Below are 25585 nucleotides of genomic sequence, written 5' to 3' on the forward strand. Positions count from 1 at the left end.
TAGCTACAAGTGGAAGTGTTTTAGAGGACATATGAAACTACTTATAAATATATCGAGTCGAAATAGAGTCTAAATGGCCGTGCGGTTTAAAGCGCTAGTTTTAGAACGTAGGATTATTTAGACTTAGGTTGCGGGTTCGAAACCAGGCAGCGGCAGTGTGAACAATTTATAATTAATGGTAGTGCAGATTTGATCACATTGTCGTCGCTTGGATAAGAACGAAGTAACCGACTCCACCCACATCAAAAATGTAATTGTATATGTTTGTAATTGATTAAATAAAGATTAACAAATAATGATGTGGGTGGCCTCTGTGATTAGGCATGCGTCACAAAAACGGAGGTTAAACCCCATTATTATTTATATAAATATATCCATCCTTATATTTTATAAATTTGAATGTAAAAATGTTTGTTTGTTATGCTTTCACGCAAAAACTAATGAATGTATTTGAATGAAACTTAAAAATAATATACCTCATACATCAGAATAACACATGAGCTATAATTTTTAAAAATATCTTTAAGAAAAATTAAAAAAATTAAATTTAATCTGACATTTCACTACTTCATCTATCATAATCATTTTGGACCATAAATTAAAGATTTCTATAATAATTTAAGATAGTAAATGTAAAACATTTCATCGCTTTCTGATATACTCAATGAATTATGGCTATTTTACATTTAAAAAAAATTGAAAACTGTGCATATATTTTAGCTGTGTTAAACAATCCCTTCGAGTGTTATGGAAGGTGATAAGTGAGATCAAAAGAGGTGGAGGCTATAAAGCGATGATTTTTACTTTTAAGCCCAGTGAAGCGGGCGGGTATCAAACTAGTACTTTTATATTTTAGTTATTTCCTAAATAACCTGTCCAATTTTTTTCAGTACCAAGTAAATTATTAAAAAAAATATATATCCATAAAGTCAAAAAGTTAGCGAATGGAACTTTGTGAGCTTTTTTCGACGAAAAATCGTTTATGATTTCGTTAAAATCTACTCACTTTCAATGTTGAGTAGGGATAGCTTTAATAACGATTTTGTCTCATCTTAGTTCAAAGTCTATTTTTTTATAATTTTCATTTTTGAATAATGAGTTTGACTCTTCGTAGCTACGATTTGGGGTTTTTTATGACAATTGATATTCTTCAATTATTATACAAATCAATTATTATTGAAAATACCAATAATAATTGATTTCTTTAAAAATTGTCTAACACTAATTATTATTAATTTACTGTCACGATTTTATGGGACAAAAAGTCGAGACGAAGAACATCCAACCACCGATACTACGGGTAAGTATCGCCGCACTTAGCTATTGGGATACTTGATCAAGGGGGTTAGTTAATGGCAACTGTTTATCAGGGCCATTTGACATAGTGATATTTTCAGATTGGAGTGAACAAATATGCATTAATTGTTTTTAATATATCATGTTTGCGCAAATTTCTTTATTGTCGGAATTTAAAAGATTTCGATTTTTTCCGGGGTATTTTTTCTGGGGGTCCCTCTTTTGTGGAGGCCCTGGTACTATGGCTCCGAATTCCCTCCTCTAAATGGACAGATGGCTGGCAAAATTTTGAAAAATCTAATTGTTTAAAACGAGGAAATTCGGTTCAAGAAACATTTCTGGGTTAAATTGGCAAATTAACTCTCCTAGAAATAATTTGTTTAAAATTATTGAGTATTTCAGTATTGATGATTTTGTGTCTATATATTATAATCGAAGGGACTCGAAATTACTATGTGTTGTCATTAGATGGGTCGATTGTTGATACAGTTCATTTATAACAATCTGATAGGTGTGTCTGCCAAACCTTTTTACTTTATTTAAAATATCTGGTCTGAAACACTCATGCGACTTCTGTTTCAAGTAATGTTTTATATCTTACCAATACTGGAAATCAATTGAACCGTGAAATATTATTAATATTTTGTTTGAAACATAGCTAATGCTCTGAAAAAGTTACGAGTCCCAAATTGATTTCAAATATTGTACCTATGACAAAAGTGAATTCTTTTAACGATTTATATAAGAGTATAATTGAAAATTTAATAATCTAAGAGCTAGCGGTCCGACTAACCGGTTTCCCACAAAGCTAGAAAGTCTTTAAATAATATTTTTGGCTGTTGTCTTGCTACAATATTATCTAAGAGTTTTGAATTATATGCATGGTAAGAGTATATAAGCTTGTAGATAAATAATGTATGTTTTTTATCAAAAATGTACCATCAGACTGTTTCTCATACAATATACCTACAGTGTAGGATGAGTTGTTTCTGAGATTCTGTTTATATAGTTATTTCTCTTCTAACCACAACACTCTATTACCACAACTATTGTCGTTTCTGTTCAACAATAAAATGTTTTTGAACTTTATTTTTGCATTATTGTATCTCAACAATGAAATGGTCAATAATTGTTTTTATTCTTTTATAAACTCATTTAGGTCTTAAGCTCTTGATAATAACTATGAAAGGCTTCATGCATTTACTATGCACTACACCAGCCCATCACTAACTGTCCGAATTTATGGATGTATTTGATCTGTGGATATAATCAACGGCCTAAAAACCTTCAAAAAACACTGCGTCTACTCATCTCGGTTTTATTTCCTATGAAATCCCTTATCCCACGTATGGACTATAAGAGAAATTGATATATTAGTTGAATTTAAAAAAAAATTCATAATATACAGTATATTGTATGAGTTACAGTCGAGTGGTACAGTATAGATAAAAATTATACCTTCTTTCACAACAAAATTATATACTTTTACCGTGCATATAACCAAAAACTTGCGATAATATCGTAGCAAGACAATAACCTTAACATATGAATATCATTACAAAGCATGAATATATTCATCTAGTTTCATCCATATTAAAATATAACAAGTGAAAATAAACAATTGACTGAGTTAAATGTTGAAATACCATGTATAGACAGTGTTGATTACTCTGTCATATTACACATACATAACTGATATTCCCATATTAATACATACTATAAAATTAGCATCTAATGTGTGCCCTCGTAAGTAAACAGTGATGTTTACAAAAAAATGTTTCAAACAAAAGTTGTTTATTTTTTCTGAGGACTATTTTTTACATTTAAACTTTTGTTCTATCTCTAACGGTTTACAAGACCCAATTGACCTATGTTGCTCATATACGAACTCGACCTCACTATTTACGTCCTATGTTCGCTGTAAAAGTTTCAGCTTGATATCTTTTTTCGTTTTTGAGTCGGGCGGACAACCGAAAATGGACTAATTAAATGATTCTATGAACACCTATACCAAAATTTTGTTCGTAGCATCAATATTTTTATGCGTTACAAACTTGGTACTAAACTTAGTATACTTTGATATATTTTATATACATGTTTTACAAATTTAAACCGTTTATTAATCAATTAAATAAAAAGAAATTGTTATTGTCATAAAATTTATAACTGCTAATTTCTTTAATTATAATTGTACATATCTAATTAAGTGTAGCTTTTTTTACATATACATCAATTAATTGTTCTTCTACTCAAGGACAATCAAGATTTTAGTTTATATTAATTTTAACTTTTAATTATATTTGATAATAAAATATTAAATTTATATCAAGTAATTGTCTCTAAATTAATATAGGCTTAATAATAACGAGAGTTGTTCGTTGTTGTCTTTAGAATTTAGGTTAAATTAATTTTTTTTGTGTCAGTGTGATATTAGTAGGGGATCCCAACAGGGGAATTGTTTGGTAACTCGAGCGCGTCTGATTAAGATATGAGGGGTTCCATGGACCATCCTTAGTACCATCACCAAATACCAGCTCTAAATAAAGGGGGACGCGCGTAGGGCAGACGATGAGATTAGTAAAAACGAAATTGCGATATTTGAATTAACTCGAGCGAGTCAGATTAAGATATGGTGGATTAGTTACATGCTAAAAAGTGTACATTCCAATAATCTGACGATTTAAGCGAGACGCAAAGAAATGGGAGGCTTGCAAAGTTTGTTACCCGTAGTAACTCGAGCGTGATCAAAATTTTTTCATATTATTGAAATTTACATTTTTAAAAAAGCGCTTGGCATGAATCCAAGAGGTCCGGGTTCGATTCCTGGTAATGGGTTGGTATAGTGCACGGTATATGCATGAAGTAGGTCTAGTCACTCATCAATCTCAAAATATTTGAGAAACTGAAATAATTAGCAAAAAAGATGGTGACACAATGGGTCTCAGAACTGCTGGTACTACCGAACCAGCTCTTCAATTTATCTACCTATTAAGTTGCACTGGTGCATCGATATCTTTTAAGCTATAATCATCGCTATAATTGTCTGATTTATTTTACGTTCTAAATATTTGCAACTCTATAAATTAGAATGCTGTGAATGGTTAGTTTAGATTAGGTTAGGTTATATTGCCTGTCCACGAAAGACACACTTAGGCTATAGAGCCCATTGTGATACCATATGTGTTTTATCACTTTTCCGCTGATAATTTCATTTATCAGCTCCTCAATTTCAGAGGCTGAGTGCACCTCCTTCATGCATATACCATGCACTACACCAGGCCATCACAACCATTAATTACATTAATTTGCTGTTGGTTACGCCTTAACCAACTGAGCTAATGCTGTGAATACTTTTGCTTGTTTCAAAAATCAAGTTATAGTTTAAAACGTTTCATTTACCATATGAATCGTTAAATTAACGCTCAGCAACGCTAAATGATCAAATTTTTCACTTGCAATATTCTTAAAGATTCTGTAAGAACTGGGTATAGACTTTTACGGGAAAATTATGGCCAATTTAATCGTCCTAATGAGCGAACAATTCACATCATTGTGCAAAAGTTCGACGACACTGTAAGCATTGGAGATAGGGTAAACGTGTATCATTGTAGCGTGTGTTAAGTCAAGTATACGCCATTGGATTTCTTTGTATTATTTTCTTAAGAGTCACATCTATATCAACAAACCTGCATCCTTGGAACACCTAAAAGCTAACATCGGCCAAGTTATAATCGAAATTTCTTCCCAAAACTTGTGAAAAGTCATAGAAAATTACCTCGAAAAAATACTTCTGTAGTAGGTCCAGGCGCGACCATTTGGTTGACATAATTTTTTGACATTAATTGGAGTAAGCATAATATTCTATTAATAAAAATATAACTAAGATAATTTTAAATTTTGTGTGTTTAAAAACATTTAAAATTAGGAAACTCTATTGGATGGATCACTCTTTATTTATAAATGAGATATACGTAAAAATGCTTATAAAAACTTTTCAAAAATTATTAGATACGATTTTAATGCAAGAATATAAATTTTAATTGTTTATCATTTACAAATCATTAATGTCAGAAGTTTTGGAGTAATATCTCTAGGCATTTGCTATGAAATTTTGTACAAGGTTAAGTAAGAACTTATTCTTTTTCATTATTGATTCTAAAGTAACTACAAAATAAAAAAAAAAAAAAAAACACGTGAAAACAATTGACTGAGTTAATTGTTGAAATACCATTCAAAGACAGTGTTGATTACTCACTCTATCACATTACACATACATACATATCACACATACATAACTGATATCCCCATATAATACACACTATACAATTTACGACTTATTTGCGCCCTCACGAGTAAACAGTAATGTTTATGAAAAAATGTTTCAAATAAAAGTTGTTTATTTTTTATATAAGGAACATTTTTTATATTTAAACTTTTGTTCTATCTCTAACGGTTTACAAAATGGGAACTACGGACTCAAGACCCAATTGACCTATGTTGCTCATTTACGAACTGGACCTCACTTTTTACGTCCTAGACACACTATAAAATTTCAGCTTGATATCTCTTTTCGTTTTTGAGTAATCGTGATGACAGACGGACAGACAGGCAGACAACCGGAAATGGACTAATTAGGTGATTTTATGAACACCTATACCAAAATTTTGTTCATGGCATAAATATTTTTAAGCGTTACAAACTTGGGACTAAACTTAGTATACCTTGATATATTTCATATACATGATTTAATAATCTTATGTGTTATAAGTAGATACTAATTATATGCAAAAGTTCCTTTTCATTTCAGCAAAATAAACAGTGGTGGATTTACCGGGAAGCAAAGGAAGCAATTGCTTGGGTCCCCGCTTGGACAGGGGCCCCAAAAAATGGAAAATTTTGAAAACACATTCGAAAATTTGAAGAGATCGTTCAGCGCATTAAAACGCGTCAAAAATTATTTACGCTCAACGATGTGTCAAGAAAAAGTTAGTGATTTAGGCTTACTGTTTATCGAAAAAGACAAGCTTGAAAAACTTGACTTTGATGATGTCATTCATCAATTTGCGACTGAGAAAAGTAGTAAAAAGTTGTAATTTAGATAGTAAATTATAAGTTAACTGTAAAATATATTGATTATGCAAAATTAACTAGTTATTCATTATTTTGAAATATCGAGGGGGGGGGGTATTTTACAATGAGAGCCCCAAAAATCTGAGGTTGCTTGGGGCCCCGTCAGAGGTAAATCCGGCACTGAAAATAAAGAGCATAGTTTTATCAAATTCGTGCATGATTCGTGCTAGTCTACGATATGCTTATGAAGCCCATGATAAATTAAAAAACAAAAATTTTAAGAAAAGTTTCATCAAGAGATAATTATAAGTAGTTGTATTTTAAGTAATTAATCAAGTGTAATTATCACCAGCATAAAATGAGGGGTGTATTGACTATCGTTCTAAAACATGAGTGAGTAGATAATTTTAATAATAATGGCCATATGGTTATTTTATCTTTATATAATTACTCTGTTCTTTTTGTACTCTATAGTGTATATATTTAGACTGAGTGTAAGTAGAGAAGGGTAGTCTTCTAAAATTGAAATAGCACTATGATTTTTATTTACAGTTAGTACCCTGAGAAAAAAAGAACAAATTTATTTTGAGGTTTAAGTTTCAGTCAGGGTCACTGTAAATTGGACACTCTATATTAAAATTGTTTATCTTGGGGCTGTTAGGTATATATTTTAAACATTCTTTGATTTTCACGCCAATCACATGATAAAGACACACATTAGATTTTTAATCCAATTTCCTAGATCAATTTTTGAATTATATAAATATGTATATTTTGATATTATATAAATCCGTATATTTCTATCCCCAATGGTATCAAGATCGGTGAAGATCCGGCTTTACAGAATAATGATTAGGCCGACGGTACTCTATGGATCGGAAACTGATTTGGGAGTTGACAGTTTAAAGGAAAATATATGGAGATGTAAAAGATGAGCGTGGACTTTGGAGAAAAAGGGCAATTGACGTAGTTTATGTAATGTATAAGGACTTCAACATTGTAAGTGTTATCAAAGCACGGCGCGTAGGATGGCTTTGGCACATTTGTCGGATGCCGGATAAAAGAATTCCGAAAAAAATGATATCCGGACGCGTAGGATGGCTTTGGCACATTTGTCGGATGCCGGATAAAACGGAAAAGAGGGAGGTAGAAAAGAAGGTGGATTGGAGCCACGAATGAGGATCTTGGTGGAAGTACTATGGAAGGTTCAAGGAACCATATCTTAATCGGACGCGCTCGAGTTACTACCCAAATCCCCTTTTGGGCTCCCCTACCATGTGAAATCTCAATAAAAAACACCATTATTTTGATCGTAGAATCTGAAAATTAAATAATAAACAGGTGTTCTTTCTAAAAAAAAATACAACTGTGATACATTCCGCTTTCGGTTACCCTATATGTCACGAAAATAATTTTATAATGTACAGCCAATAACCCTCCATATATTTCTGAAAGAAATTTTGTTAAAATCAACCCTGAACAACCCTGTATAATAGTTTTAATTAAAAAATAGTTTAAAATTATGTATTTTACTATAAAAATATATATACAGATAATATTTATTAATTGAGTTCAATGTTCACATTAACTTTGATAAGATTAACGGCATAAAGTCGACCTTTATTAAATAGAATTGGATAGGGTCACATTCAATCGTTTTTATTTATTATGGCATGGTAAATAACACTCTTAATATTCTTTAGATACAAAAGAAGTGACATTATTATAGATTGTAAAGCCAGTGTTGCCAGAAGATTACATTATATTACAATTTTACGTAACTTTTCATTCGCTTATTTGAGGTAGCACGAGTACCAAGCCAAGTTTAGACTTGGAGTTGAAATTATTTGTACCTTATTTTCAACTTTGATTATGATTTTTTTTATAACTTAATGTATCTGCCTGGCAGAAATTCTGGTCTCTAAAAGAAGTCCTGAGAGGATATTACTCTTTAAGGGTGAACGCTCAGGTAATTGATACATGCATAACACCAGTTTTAACGTATCGATGTCAATCATGGGCTCTACACACATAATTAGCAATAAACTTGATATCTGCCAGAGAGGAATGGAACGCTGTATACTCAATATTACCCGGAGAAATAAAATTAAAAATAAGGTGATATGTTGAAAGTGGACCTAGACAGGACACATATCTACGATCAAAAATCGATCGATGGGCTAACCTAATTATATTCTGGACACCAAGAATGAATAGTAAAAATTGTGGGAGACAACGTAAGAGATGGTCGAATGATTTCAGAAACTACGATGGGAATACATGGTCGAGAATTGCTACAGACAGGCAAGCGTGGAGAAACGCATTAGACATTCTACCCTTATTGTGATTACATTCACATTTGTGAAAGGAGAGGCCGTTGCTCATTTACTGGGATCAAGGCTTATTATTATAATTATTAATGTATCTGCCTTGGTTTTCGAATTATCGAAAGCAAAATAACTTAAACAAAATTTTCAATTTTCAATATTTTGAAAATTACTCCAGATATCAAAAAATTGTGTTCTTACTTTTCGTATTATATCGTCAAGTTATAACATAATTCACTATTATTCAAATTGAAAATATACTTTTTTAATAGTACAAGATCCGAATTAGGGTCGACCTTCACCCATCTGTTTACCGAATGAAAGTAATTTTTTATGAAATGTAAAATATTAACAAATATTCCTGTAACGGGTTGCCTTAAAAAATATGGTCAAGACCATTTTTAATATAAATATCAAAACTTGGAAAGCTTGTAAACATTATTTTTGACCAATATTTTGTGGCCAATCATATGCCACCGTAATTGTAACAAAATTATCTTTATTTAGATATGCGAGTCAATGAATTAACAGATGCACGTAATTACTATTTTCAACTTGTATATATGGGCTAATAGAGAATGAAAAGATCGACAATTCAGCCGCTGCATATTTCTTATGGCTTTTACTATTGAGCTGCTACATACTTTTATGACCAAAATTCGTTAGATATGCAAGTAAGAGAAAAATTTCAAAAGATTTTACTCTTGATATTTTCACTAAAAGTAGTCTTGACCGCATTTCTTTAGGCAACCCATTACAGGGATATTTGTTAACATTTTATACTTCATAAAAAATAACATTCATTCGGTAAGCAGATGGGTGAAGGTCGACCCTAATTCGGATCTTAGACTATAAATTTATTTACCTGAAATTTTTTGAACATACAAGCTCATACATCCTTAAGTCCTACCTTATGTGTAAGGTTTATGTTATTATGATTTGTACGTTAACTGCTAGCTCTAACAAAAATATTTCTCTATGAAACAAGTTTTTAATCTTATAAACTTTAAGATGATTGACGAAAATCATTTTAAGAAGATTTACTTACGCTATTACATACTCAAATACCATAAAATGTAGCCAGTAGTACTAAGTAATAATCTCCGTATATACAAACATTTTTCATTTTGATTCATTATTAACAAGTGAAAACAAACAATTGACTGAATTAATTGTTAAAATACCATGTATCGCGATGACAGACGGACAGACGACAGACGACAGACATGCAGAAAACCGAAAATGGACTAATTTGGTGATTTTATAAACACCTTTACGAAAATTTTGATTTTAGCATTAATATTTTTAAGCGTTACAAACTTGGGACTAAATTAAGTTTACCTCTGTATACTTCATATACATGGTATAACAAGTGAAAACAAACAACTGACTGAGTAAACCACTCTTAGATAGCCACAGTCGTGTATATATAACACGACTGTGGTGTCTCTATATATAACTGATATTCCCATATACATACTATTTAATGTTCTAACAATCTAACATAACTTGCACCCTCACAGGTAAACAATGATGTTTACGGAAAAATGTTTCAAACAAAAGTTGTTTATTTTCTTTTAGCTAAGGACGTATTCGTTCATGAGACTTATTAATAGACAAATAAAAAAAAATTGATAATATAAAAGTTTAAATGATTTTGAATGATTGAAGAAAGAGTAAATTTACTGATTATCGGATTAATTTCGTTGAATTTTAAGTTTTAAAGTCACAAATTACAACGTTTTACATGGAAAATATAAATTGATATTTCACAAAAATAATATCGTTAACTAGGTATACTTCCAACCGGCAATAATAATTTAAACTTTTAACAGAATTTCAAAAAATTCTATATTCTATCCATTAAAATTTACTGTCTGTTTGGCAAAAATTCTTCGTCACATATTTAAAAAAATTTAATTTACCACTGTGCCCAAAAATTAAGATGACATTGTATTTATTTTGAAAATTCTTTATTTATTCTTACAAATCAATTCCATCCCCTTCAAAGTAATCCCCTTCCGATGCCATGCACTTATGCCAACGGATTTTCCAACCTTCGAAACACTGGTTGTAGTCAATTTCCGGGATTGCCTTCAGTTCCGTCTTCGCTGCGGCTTGAATTTCCTCTATCGTACCAAAACGGTGTCTCCGGAGCGGTCTTTTGAGCTTGCTGAACAACCAGAAGTCGCACTGCGCCAGATCAGATGAATACGGTGGTTGTGGAACGATACGGGTTGAGTTTTTGACGAAATGATCACGAATTTTGAGTGCAGTATGGGATGGTGCATTATCGTGGTGTAAAAACCATCAATTGTCTTTCTACAATTCCGGCCATAACGTTCAAATAATATTCCGTATTGACTGTTTGACCGGACGGAAGGAATTCATAATGCACATCAAACGCGCGCAGTTCAGTTTAAATTCAAATGTCACCTTATTTTTTGGACTCAATATTATGTGTATGAGTAAGCAATTAAAGTAGTTCGGACGTCACATGACTAGTCAAATTAGCAACTAATTTATATTCATTGAATTTAAATCCAAGTTATGAATAAAATTATGAATAAAAATAATATTTGTATCACGTTAAAGTTTTTTAATGCTTTAAAAATATCGTAAAAGATAAAATTTATACGTCAATTTAACTAAATTTAACTATTTTTTGTATGTTTTCTTTTAGGAAAGCGCCGTATGGTAATGTTTTTTTTTTTTAAATGAGATAATTCACAATTTTGCCCCACAAGAGGCCCCCCCAAACGGTATTTATTATGATCAAGGAACTTTAAACTATCATTTACCCATAAAAATGAACATTCACCGTACTTGCTCAAACAACCGAACTACTTTGAAAATATGTCAAAAATTCAGACTTTTATTCATACGTTTGATGCCCAATGCACCTTAATATAAAATATCTTTGGAAGAATTTAAATAGTAAAAATTACCACACAAAAAATTATTTTAAAATTGTTTTTAAGTAATTCTGAAAATATTAATCATAAAATTTTTCACAAGTTACAAATATTTCACATTTTTATTTCATTAGGCTCAAAAAAACAATGTATCTAATGAAATAATATCAATGTCATGTTATTGCGTTAATTGAAGAAGATTGTTCTATATTTCTTGTTCAAATATATATTAAATAATTCCACTTAATTCCAACTTTTTTAATTTTATGATTTTTTAAATTAACAGGATGATAAAAAATGTATTTATAAAGTTTTATTGAAATCCTAAGTATTATCCAATCCTTGCTTCTCTCCTTAAGATGCTATAAATCCCATTGTTAACAATGTATTTACCCCATGTCAGATCATTTTACAAAAGGAGGTGTTGGAATTTTAAAAGTTTAAAAGTATCGAGTTGTGTTCTAGTGTGTTCTAGATAAATTTCGATTTGATGAAATTTTTGAATAGTTAGACATAAATTTAATTAGACACCTTTAAAGTCAATAGATTGTATTCTATTGTTAAAATAATTAAGTCTTGGCTCTGAAATACATATGTTAGTACAGGCAAAGGAGTTTAAAAGTAAAACAAATCAACCAAAACGGATTTTAAAAACCCAAAACAGAGGACAAAAAACGAAAAAAATTAGACTAGTTGAAGTGAAACCTTTTATGATGGCTTGTATGACTCGCAGGAAATCCGTTTGGAGCTCAAATTGTAGTTTTTCATGATATCGTTTTGTATTTTTCGTCACAAAATGATCGAATGTTTCCGTACAATTTCCAAAAATGCAAAAATAGGTGCTTCGAAAAAGCTGTGCGAGATCGGTAACGAAGCATTCTACGACAATTAAAATAAAAACTTTGTCTTCGTTAAGAGTTGCCCTAAAACCTCTACAGAATTATTAATTTCGTAGATGCATGATGAAATCCTGAAAACGCAAAGAAAATCGGGCAAAAAGCTCCGATTTTTTCCAATTTTCCAAATAACTTCGTTAAAACTACTATTTTTCTAATAATTATCTCGATGAGAAATCGGACGTGTTAATTTTTTTTTTTTTTGAACTGAGGGTCCTTATGCCTCACATACTATGCCCATACTAATACGATTTACATGTATTTTACAAATTAAATATTCATAATAAAATTTAAATTGTTAGTTTAGAGTCGGGCATATAAATTATTTTGACAATAGAAGACCTTTTTGACTTTAAGGTGTCTATTTAAATTTACTCTAACTATTAACTGCTATAAAATTAACCATCAAATCAAAACTTGTCTACAAACAAACTAATCCCAAAAATATAATAGTGGGATAAAATTAAGGAAAAAAAAAGGCTGTTATATGGATTAAAAGTTCGGGCAAAATCAGTGAAATATTTGTCAAGTTACCATATATAAATTTAAAACTTGGAAGGGGGGGGAGGCGTAACCAACGCCGAAAAAATATGAGTTTTAGTTTTTAACAATTACTACAAACCTACTTAATTTGGATATCCACCGAAGTCTCCTCTTGCGACTATGAAATAAAAATAGTAAAATTTCTGGGAAAAATGTTTGGAACACTGCTGCTCGTTTAATTGTTAAAGATTCAATTTTCAATGGCTTAGAAACGTAAAAGGTGTTCCTTATCAGTCGCAGAAATGCGAAACATCATTAAGTACCTCTTTATAACAAATTTTATACCAACCTAACCTCGATACAACAAACCTCAGTTTAACGAAATACTTGATATAACGAACATTTACTTGTTACATTCCGCTTTGTTATATCGAGGATGCACTGTATTTTAAAAAAGATTTAGGTATTTTTGTAAAAAAAACTTTTGAGAATTTGTAATTTCATAAAATTTTGATATAATTTGCTAGATGTTTATTTATTATGTTTGTTTACTACACTCTTGTATACAAATTTATTTACCTCTCGATTATAATTAATGTTTTTATTTTGATACAAATGGCGTAATCTAGAATAGACAAATACCTTATCGAGTTAATCATCATTCTTAATTAAAGAGAATTTAGTTAATAAACATAAGTTAATAAATAAATGATTTCATGTTGACTAATAAACAAAAGTAAGAATTCGATTTTTTGTAAAAATTACACTTTATCGCTAGAGCTCGTATAACCGAGCTGGCTAGGGCACTCCAAATACGACTCAAGATGCGAGTGTATTTTTTCAATTCTCTTTATGGGCGAGACGATATAACACTAAAAGCGCTTCGAGATCGCTGTTTTCGGGCAAGACTGATCGAGATACGGTTTCTTGAATTCGATTCCGGAAATCAATCATAAAATTTGCTAGCTATTTTGATTTTATACAATCCAAAAAATTTTTTTTGGCATCTCCAGGATGCATTTTGGTAGATGCAAAATTGATTACTAGGTAAATAAAATTAACGAAAACGGCTAAATTTCTTTACCCGGGGGTTTCGGGGTCACTAATCACGAATATGACGTCACCCCGTAAAGTTTCCTTGTTGCATCTGGTGACCAGAACGACCTGGTTAAACACCTCATCCCCTAGATTATCTCTTAATTGTAATAAAATGTATCCAAAATTATTAATCGCGGCTTTTCCAGGTTACTGATTATAAATACGATATCTAAAATACTCCAAATGTGTACCTTGGGACCAGAGTACCCTGGTTGTGGAGTTCAGCAGAATTTTCACAAATTTTTTCACGAAATGTATCCAAAGTACCTACTCGAGGGTGTTCGAGTTCGCCGATCTCGAATTTTACAGATTTTATAGTTTAAGAATAGAACAGATTTTATTAAATCTGTATATCAAGATATACTAAATTTATTATACATGTTATTTATATCAAGATATATTAAGTTTAGTCCCAAATTGGTAACGCTTAAAAATGTTTAAATTGTTGATAAAAATATTTATATGTAATCAAAGTGAACAGTGACATAATTAATTTCACAGTGACATAATGTAGAAGGTACCTAAATATGTATTTATTATGTATTTATAAATAATAAATTATGCATCATTTATTATTTATTTAAAGTAATAATTGCATTGTCACGATGTATGTTGGCTGAACTGCCAAAAATTTTAACAGTAGGACGGATTTGAATTCGGTTCCCTGCATTTGATTTGTTAGGGCGTCAGGAAATTTTGTGGCGTAAATTAGATTTATAAGAAATTAAAAATATGCTATTTGCATAAATAATATGCATCTTCTAATTGCATTTTAAATTAAGCGTAAATATACTAAATTCACAATTCGGTTAATAGTGATGAAAATGATTCCAAACTCGTTACTGTAGGGTTTTTGGGGTCGCTGAACACGAATACCGCGACAGAATTGATCTTCGAGGTACCTGAAGCCCAGGGTGAACGGTATCCTCGTTGTCCCCATAAATTAATGTTATTATTACGTGATTTTTATCATAACTTTGTACATATATTCGAACATAATTTTTCCCTTAGCCAGTAATAAGTTTATTAACAAGAGAATGAAAGATTAATGAATTTTTAATTTGCTTTAATTCATGTAAATATCACAGTTACTGAATTTTCTGCTAAAAAAATTAACTGAATTTTATAACTAGGACTTTCAAGTATCTGCTAACAAAATAAAATACAGCTCCTGCCAACTGTATTAAAAGCGTCAAATTAAAAAAAAACGCTTCAATAGATATATACAGAACAAAAGTAATAAAGGAAAATTTTTTAACACAAAATTGTACCATAATTTTAAACAGCTGTATCTCTGCGAAAAATCATCGATTTCGAATCGCAATCACTCGTTTGAAAACTTGTACTTTTCTAGTTTTGGTTATTTTTTTTTGGTTTAAATGTTTAACATCTCATTTGTTCGTAATTGCATTTAAATTATAAGGATGAAAAAAGCTTCTTAAATTATAACGATGAAATGGTGTAAAGGAATTACGGATACAACCTTCTTTGAGAAAGTTTCCGAAAAGAATAAGTGGGCTAGAGTTACATTTAACTATCATTGTAATAACAAGATATATATAATTTTGAACAATTCTGAGATTAAAGTTGGTTTTACATCTCAGAAATTACAACATGCCTTGGATAAAACCAAGGATTCACTTCCGGACTCACAGAAATCGGGTATCTATCAAATTTCTTGCTCGAATTGTCCTAAAATTTATTTTGGCCAGACCAAGCGACAAATGTCAATTCGCGAAAAATAACATATTAGCGGTGTCAAGAATCATCGAATCGAAAAAATCTTGCATTGCGGACCATGTTTTAAATACAGAACACAAAATTCTGCATGTCAAGTTAATTAAATCTGTTTGACATCACAATAATTTAGATACTTTCGAAAGCATTTTAATCCACAAGGCAGGTAATAAGATTCTCAACTGGAATAAAGGTCCTATACCTGACTCAGAATTGATAAAATGGACAATTGTTAAAAGTCAACCCATAAAAAACACAAGCGATATCTTTTAGATATAAATTATGGTTGGTACAATAATTTTTCTGTCTTGAGAAATTGATTTCTTCAAATTTGGGATAATTTTTGTATTTTTATTTTTATAAATCGTTACTGTTTTGTTGGTAATGTTTTACATAGTTATTTTTAACTTTGCGAAAAATGTTTGTAATGTCTTACATGAATACATTTAGCTACTGACGATGATTGCGTTGCAATCGAAATATCGATATTTAGCGAAATGTAAGTTGTTTGTATGTTTTTTAATTGTATTCTTTAAATATACAATTTTATTACGAGTATAGTGGTTTTTTTTTCAATAACTACTTAAATTAATTTGCGATATTTCCCCACTCCCTTTATCGGAAATGCTTTTATGCCCCAGAGTTCCCGAAACGTATTAAAAATAATAAATGAAGATGAAAATGCCATTCTGTGGACTTTTGGCGGCGCTGATTCGAATCTGTTCATAAAAAATGTGAAAATTCAAAATGGCGACCGTAAAATTCTATTTTTAGCTACTAAATTAAAACAAATATGCCAAGAAAATATTATTATTCTAATCCTAATGTGAACTCAAGAAGTTTGAAAACCCACAATGGTGACCGAAAATTCAATTTTTAGACACAAATACCCGAATTCTTGCCAATAATACAAAAAATAAATTACAAAATGAATATATCACAAAAATAATGCAACATTGTGAGTATGCGTGATATAAAAGTTTTCGTTTCTAAAATTAAATTATTTTTAACTTTTGAACAAGCGGTAGCCGACGGCTAAATCAAATTGTTTTGTACTAATAATCCTCCTAAATTATTCAACATTCTCCGGGAACCGTATTTAAAGATTCAAGTTTAGTAAACATTTTCGGAGGATAATATTTTCATTTTTAGAATGTTTTGAAATGAATTTTCAAATATACAATTTATTTCGTCAAAGCGGAAAGCGAAGTGAAAAGTTTCTTGAAACATAATAAACTAATTTTTAATTTTAATTATATTAATCATCTCATTTCAGATTAGAGTGAAAACTATTTCACTCTCTTTTTGAAACGTATTTCAAAAAAAAAATTTAATTTTCAAGTCATCCAAATAAATTGTTCCGTAGTATTAATTTTCGGAAAGCAATCAATTTTTATTGTATTAAGAAATTGTTTATCGGTATTTAATCAAGTACTAAAAATAATTCCAAACTTACTTATTCTGATAATTTAAAAACAGAAAATTAAAACAACACTTAAAAAAAAACCAAACACTTTTCACAATAAAACCATAATTTCACACATTTCAAAAAAGACTAATCAACAGTTTTCCAATTCTATATTCTTTGTTGCATCTAACAATTAGTATTTGATCGGTCACAGGAATATCACATAAGTAACTACATACATGTAATATGTAACAATTGGTAACAACATACCAATTAATAAATTTAATCTCAATTTAAACTAATCATATTTTTATTTGAGAGTTGTATTCTATTGTTGAATTTGATATTTTTTCAACTGTATTCACTTTAGTGTAGTTCGGTTTTATAACTCATCAGTCAGTCATCACTTCACTCCTTGTTTTTATAAAGCATAGTATTCTACTAATTTATTATAATCTTATATATTATTACTCTAGTAAGTTTTTTTCTGTCTTACCCTTATCTTCCTTTTTTCAAATTCCATGATTCACCCTTTATTTTCAAGCTTATACATATATGCCATGTATATATGTAATATATTTCAAGGTATAATAAGTTTAGTCCCAAGTTTGTAACGCTTAAAAATATTGATGCTACCCAGGGAGCGTAGCTACCCCCGTGTCAGCCGTATCAATGATTCGGGGCCCCGGGCTACAGAGAGCCCTAACGTGTGTAAGCAAAAATTTGTAAAATGTTATGGAAAATTAATTGCTCTGAAAACATGCTTAAAATCTGTAATTCAAAAAATTCATTCCATTAAGAAAGCCATGGAATTATTGCTGATAAAATTCAATAACAGCATGCTTTCTATTCTTGACCCTTCCAGATACAACCACAACAGCTGAAAGAAGTTTTTCAAAATTAAAACTGATAAAAATAACCTAAGGTTTTCGATGGAACAGGATAGGATTATCAGACTGAAATCATCTTCAGCTATGATTTAATAAATAAATTTACCGAAAAAAAGATAAAAAAAGCATATATTTAATTTGAATTGTTTGGCTAGCTCAAATTCTAGGAGAAAATGATAACTTATAGTCAATAAATATTTAATTTAATTTAATGCAAGCATTTTTGTTTCATTTGTGAGAAATCTTTATCCTTAATTGCGGCCCCCCAACTAATTTTGATACAAGGTCCCTCCAAGGCGAGCTACGCCACTGATGCTACCAACAAAATTTTGGTATAGGTGTTCAAAATCACCTAATTAGTCCATTTCCGCCTGTCCAATTGTCTGTCAACACGGTAACTCAAAAACGAAAAGAGATATCAAGCTTTATAGCGTTCTCAGGACATAAAAAGTGACGTCGAGTTCGTAAATGAGCAACATGGGTTAATTGGGTCCGTAGAATCCATCTTGTAAACCGTTAAAGATAGAATTCAAGTAAATGTAAAAAATGTCCCTTATAAAAAAATAAAAAACTTTTGTTTGAAACATTATTTCGTAATCATCACTGTTTACCTGTGAGGGCGCAAATTGTATAGTATGTATTATATGGGAATATCAGTTATGTATGTGTGACATGTATGTATGTGTAATATGATAGAGTAATCAACACTGTCTATACATGGTATTTCAACAATTAACACAGTCAATTGTTTGTTTTCACTTATTATGTATAGGTTTAACGAAAAATATACTCACGGTCTGAAAATGTACCGCTTAGGAAAAACACTCCAGACAAATAATTTGAACGAAAAAAGATCGTAAATTTAAATAATAAGTTTATTAGGAAAACATGTTAGTTTGCACAGATGCTCTCCTAATATTCTAGACATATAATTACTATTTTTAATACATGTTCTTCTAATATTAATTTCAGAATTTTTAATTATTTTTTCACCACTTTTCTACGAAATTTGTTTGTTGTTTTTAGCCACGGGCTACGGTAACTATGGTAACGGAATTCCGCGCGGGTCGAACTATTTTATATTATTAAGATTAAATAGAAGTGATTTAGTCAAAATCGGTTATATCGACATCGCTTATTACGACAAATAGGGTATAGTCTTCAAAATAGGGTATAGTTCAAATTGGTGAAATATAGAACTACTGGCCTTAAAAATACGTGTGTGGCATTAAATATCACTCGCGAGGTTTAGACTAATCGATTGACGTAAGAATTAAGGAACAGACATAGACTGATATAGGAACAGACATCAGTCTATGCCCGTGCCACATAGGAACAGACATAGACTGCAGATAAACACATTAACACTCCTTTGCGTTGCTGAATCGGATAAAAAAGGACAACCCCTATCTGTATTCCTACTTCACGATCATAAATGTACAGTGCCTACAATGTCGTTAAAATTGATTTTGACTGCAGTTTATTATAATTTTATATTATTACGATTAAGTTGAAGTGATTTAGAAACTCGATTATCAATAATAGGTATGCCATTTTTTTTAATCATTTTTATGTTGTAGTATAATCGATATACATATATTTGTAATTTCTACGAATTTTATTGCAAATATAAAATTTGTTATCTAAATAATGTAATTAATCAATATTTTTAACACTATAAGTGTATTAATATAGAGAAAGCGTTGTTCACCAGAAAATTCGAATAATAACCCTTGCTTACCACAGCTCCCTGGAGTACCTAACACGTTTACCATGCCCGGGTCCAAATGAGAAAAATCGTTGTAAAAAAGAAACTATTGCATAGATTAAAAAATTACCAAAGTTGAGAAAAATGAGTCTTTTTATTAAAAAATGCATAACTTTTTTTAATTATCAATATTAAGGCCTAAATATTTAGCCGAATTTTCTATTAATGCACTAGTACAAGAAAAAATAGTAGTTTAGTGGATTGAAATACATAAAAAAAATTAATTCAAAAAAATCATTTTCAAACGTACTTACCACATTCGACCACTTTTTCATCAGCTGCCAATAGTATACTAAGGACTCCAAAGTTACGTAAAACAATCAGAAGGGTGGTTAAAATCTTCAACTCTTGGGAAATGGTGTAGTTGATCGGCTATCATTTGCTTTAAGTAAGTAATTTTTGTATACGATTCTCTTCATATTGTCCTAATAATGATATAAATGAATGTTTCCTGGTCGAAACGGTGATCTGAAAATAATTTTAACAATTTTCCTAAATAAAATTACGAAAAAACGTTTCGAAAAGTGAGTCAAATGTATTTTTAATATAAAAGAAGACAGTTCAACACAATATTATTAAGTAAAACAAGTGAAAACAAACAATTATCTGAGTTAATTGTAGAAATACCATGTATAGACAGCGTTGATTACTCTGGCACGTTACACATATACCTATACATATCACACATACATAACAGATATTCCCATATAATTTGCATCTAATGTGTGTCCACGTGAGTAAACAGTGATGTTTACAAAAAAATGTTTCAAACAAAAGTTTGTTTGTTGTTTATTTTTTTGGTAAGGAACTTTTTTTTACATTTAAACTTTTGTTCTATCTCTAACGGTTTACAAGATGCGTCCTACGGACCCAAGACTCAATTGACGTATGTTGCTCATTTACGAACTTGACCACACTTTTTACGTCCTGAGTGCGCTGTAAATTTCTGATATCTTTTTTGGTTTTTGAGTTAACGTGTTCGCAGACGGATGGACGGACAACCGAAAATGGGCTAGTTAGATGATTTTATGAACACCTATATACCAAAATTTGTTTCGTATCATCAATATTTTTAGGCGTTACAAACTTGGGACTAAACTGAATATCTATGTATATTTCATATATACATGGTATAAAAAGCCATCGAGGTAAGAAAAACTGGGCAATGTTTTTCACGTACACTACTATTTATTATTTATATGCCACTTCTAATTAGTTGTACTTTAAACATTTTGGTCGCCGTTAGATACGTGTCTACAAAAATGTACTAATATTTTGTATATGCAACTGTTAATACAAATCTTAATAAAAGCTGCATAGAAGATAAAATACATATGAAAAATTGAATTATTTGTTGATTGGTATTTTGAAAATTGGTTCTATGTTCTTTACATTTTGAAATGACCTGATTACTCCTGTGTAAAAGACATTTACGCAGGTGATAGTAGATTACTATAACTCCATTTGGATCACTTTAAATAAAACTTAAAAAAAGGCAACCTAAAACTATCTCGAAAGAGCTATATACCATTTTCAAAAATAAGATATTTACGTCATAAAAATGATTTTATGTTCAATAAAAATGAATAGCAATAGATCATCCCTTTTTGTAATCACAATGAAAGGGTATAATAATAATCAAAAAATGAAGATGACAAGTAACTGAGTTCACTGATTAAGCTCTCTGTATATACCTGAATTGCAATGCTAAATTTAAAAAAAATTCACCATATTTTATCTTTAAATTCACCCCCTCCCCTCTCACCTTTATCCTATCCATTTTCAAAGGGTTACCGCACCTTTCTAGCATGCAAAGAAGAAAAAAGTTTGTTTTGGGTAAATTTTTTCCATTTATAGGAGGGGGACGCTAGAAATCCTATCATTGAGTAGGCCTGAAAAGGAATGTTTTATCGATGTTTTTTTCCACTTTTGTAGTGGTGTGAAGTAGATATTAAAATAAATTATGGCTCACGTCCTATTCTGACATACAGCGTATCCTGTGATTCGATGGACATAACTGAACAGCGTATTTGAACAATTTTAAGTCGAAAGTGTCCTATATACTTTTGTGCAAAACCCAAGAGTTAAGGAGTTACGCCACCCTGTATAAGCTCGAATACTGTGGAATTTCAGCAAAATCCGTCCAGTAGATTTGCGTGAAAGCGTAAACATTTTAAAACCCGTTATACTTGTTTAGGACCAACAGTTTTGGAGAAGGTTTGTCTATTTTTTCAAGTTACTCGATTTTATGCAAAATTTCAAGGTGAAAGGTCGTTATACACCGGATTTGCAATTAATACAAACAAAAAAAATAAAGTCAATTGTAAATACAATACTAAACGATTTGATTCAAATTATTGGCTGACAGGTTGCAAACACAGCTATCGGTTGTCTTGTTTTCCTTGTCTACTATTTGCCAAAAATAAAACCAACTGGAACGATATCGGTTACGACAATGTTCATCATTTTTCTACGACCGCAAAAAACACGACCAATTTGAAAACACACTTTAGGAAAAAATTTTTATACTCAAACCACCATCTTTTCACTGCATTATGTAATTCTAATCCTTAAATATCCACCAATCTATGGATATTTGTGGTTACAAATACCTACATCATTATTTACTTACCATGACGATGAACCAAAACCAACATGCAGTATTTTTGATTATATAGTAGCTTTTAAAAATTTCTGCCTACCCAGTCAAAAAACACTGTGCACGCCACTGATAATATTATGCAAGTATTCAAGAGTATAACAAAATTTAGTTTCAATACCATATATATATGAAATATATCAAAGTATACTAAGTTTAGTCCCAAGTTTATAGCGCTTATAAATATTGATGCTACGCACAAAATTTTAGTATAGGTGTTTTAGTATAGGCGCCTGTCTATCTGTCATCCCGATAACTCAAAAACAAAAGGTGATATCAAGCTGAAATTTTTATAGCGTGCTCAGGACGTAAAAGGTAACGTCGCAACATAGGTGAACTAAGTCTTGGATCCGTAACACCCATCTTGTAAACTGTTAGAGACAGAACAAAAGTTTAAATGTAAAAAATTTTCCTTATAAAACAATTAACAACTTTTGTTTGAAATATTTTTTCGTAGACAACACTGTTTACCCTTGAGGGTGCAAATCAAGTGCAAATTATATGCTATTATATGGGAATATCAGTTCTATGTGGCTATCTAAGAGATAGAGTAGCTCTCTTTCTTTACTTGCATGACGTAAAACAAACAAACGATTCCGTAATCAACACTGTATATATAGTATTTCAACAATTAACTCGGTCAATTGTTTGTTTTCACTTGTTTTTTTGACTAAAAACACATATTTACAACACGTTGACGGCGATAGCTCTAAAAATATCTAGCATTGCTTTCAGTGGTCAGAAGTGAAAAAATCAAACAAAATACTTTAAATAATGTTGTCCTCTACCCTAAATGTCAAATTTAGTCATAATTATATAATTAAAGAAACAAAAAAAATTGCACATGTTTTGTGAGGAAAAAAACGGGTTTTTTGATCAAAAATTGATATAAAATTAGCAATTAAATAAAAGGATTTATTTTTTTGACAAATTTTGTACATTTGGGGACTTGTTTTAGTCATTTTCAGTCTCAAAAAAATTTAAGTCGATACGTTAAATATTTTTTTTTCAGAATAGTGAGAACCGTTTTGTAACAACACATTTCGAGGAAAACAATTTTAAAGATTCTTTTATGTACGGAGTGTTCCAAAAAATGTATACATACTTGAATACCTCATAATATATATCTTTAATACCTCATTTTTTGTAATTTATAATTTTTTTTTCTACGTATAACCCATTTAAAATAATGGCTGATATTAGACTGGACTTTGAAAAACGTAAATTTATTTGAAAGTGAGAGAACGTTGTGAAAGTGCAAAGACGATTAAGAAGAGAATTTTGAATAGATTCATCGATGAGTCACAATCGGATCGATCAATCCCCACAATTTCGGCTACTGGGCACCACATAATGCTCATGTTACAGAAGAACACCAAGTATTCGTGAGCAGTTTGAGGATGAAGAGGATTTTTATTTTCAGCAAGATGGAGCACCTCCCCACTATCATCGTAATGTGACAGTTTGTTACAATGAAAATCTGTCGAACAGATGGGGCGCAGAAGTGAATCAAATAGCCTCCGCCCTCTCCAGATCTCACGCCACTGGATTTTTCTTGTGGAGGCTCATGAAAGATTTTATTTGTCCTAGCCGGCAATATTCATAGAAAATGCAACGAAATTCCAAATGAACTGATTCACCACGTTTGCGATTTCATTGCTTCGCGTTATCAGCAATGTTTGAATCAAAGTGGGCATCAATTTGAACAGTTGCACAGACTAATCATATTCTATATCTGTCTTCTTTAATTTGTATTTTTAATTTGTAATCCATCAAAATATATACTGTTTTTATAATCACGCAAAGTGTGTATACATTTTTTTTTGAACACTTTGTATATTATCAATATCTATACTTACCTATCATTATAGTTTATTACATTTTTACAAGTTGGTTTTTTTTAGCTTTTCAGTTTTTTATAAGTGATTGTTATTACGCGCGTTAAATAACACGCTAAAAATTGGTATTTTTTCTTTTGTACTCAAACTATGATATATTATTGATAACTTCAAAAATAATATGAATTCAGCTTTATAATTTATGGAGCCTAAACACATTAAAGAATAAAAAGATACAACAACGAAAAATCGATTTTATTATTATTTTTAAACTGAAAATAAGGGAAAGGAGTCAGCAATGATCCCTCAGGGTAAAATAATTCCTCGTTGTTTTAAGTAAACCATTAAAGCCATTTAGTATATTTATCGATAGATGGTTTCCGCGCGATCAAATTAATCGTTCAACAAAGACTTATGGTGATGTATAAGCTAATTTATGTTTCGTATGGTAAGACAAATTGTAATGTAAAATTTCTTTTTTTGTATTAGTTTTGTCGGCTGGCTGTTTTTACTCTTAGCTTTTATTGACTTTTAATAATTATTTTTTACATAATCAATTTTAAGGCCAGTTTTTATGACGAAATTCAAATATGTCGTTACGGGTAAAACGATCTCCTTTATATAGGCTAAAATGATCCCTATTTTGTGTGTAAAATTATAATAAAAAAAATAATCCCCCATCATGTAACGAATCTTGAATGTGTTGATTTAGATGAATTTGTCAGTGATTTTTGTTTTCATACTAATCGTTGATGCAATGTAAAAGAACAATTAATATTTTATGTGAACTGTTTGATAAATGTAATGGAGAACTGTTTGATAAATGTAATGGAATCATTTTACCCACTATTCTAACAAGGTCGGTCAAAACGATCCCTTTTAAAAAATATTGAATAGTTCTGAGAATTTGAACAGATCAAAAGAAATTTACATACCAATATTGTAACATTTGAATAAAGAATTCCCCAACTCCTTTATCAAACGCGTTAAAAATGTGTCTTGCGATTAATAAGAATATGTTCCTTCTCGAGAATAACTTATGAGATTTTGTCTTCTCTTTTTTGGTGGGAATTTCAAGGTGCTTTTATGATATTTGACCAATAATTAAAAATAATATGCATTGCAGCAAAATTTACCACAAGCAAATAAAGAAACTGAAAAGTAGCAGTCATTTGATACTTCTCTAAAAAGGTGAAAGTT

The 25585-nt window shown here is 30.5% G+C and overlaps 1 protein-coding gene across 1 annotated transcript in view; it reads right to left on the reverse strand.

The window, feature by feature from the left end:
* LOC123302183 (leucine-rich repeat-containing protein 19-like) overlaps positions 1 to 17512 on the reverse strand; it is a 30365-nt gene extending 12853 nt beyond the window's left edge. The window contains exon 1 of the mRNA XM_044885015.1: positions 17279 to 17512. Within this exon, the coding sequence (XP_044740950.1) occupies position 17279 (1 nt within the window). The 5' untranslated portion in view covers positions 17280 to 17512. The remainder of the gene's footprint in view (positions 1 to 17278) is intronic.
* Between the last annotated feature and the right edge of the window lie 8073 nt (positions 17513 to 25585).

Source organism: Chrysoperla carnea, chromosome X, assembly GCF_905475395.1.
Source record: "Chrysoperla carnea chromosome X, inChrCarn1.1, whole genome shotgun sequence".
Taxonomy (NCBI): Eukaryota; Metazoa; Arthropoda; class Insecta; order Neuroptera; family Chrysopidae; genus Chrysoperla; species Chrysoperla carnea.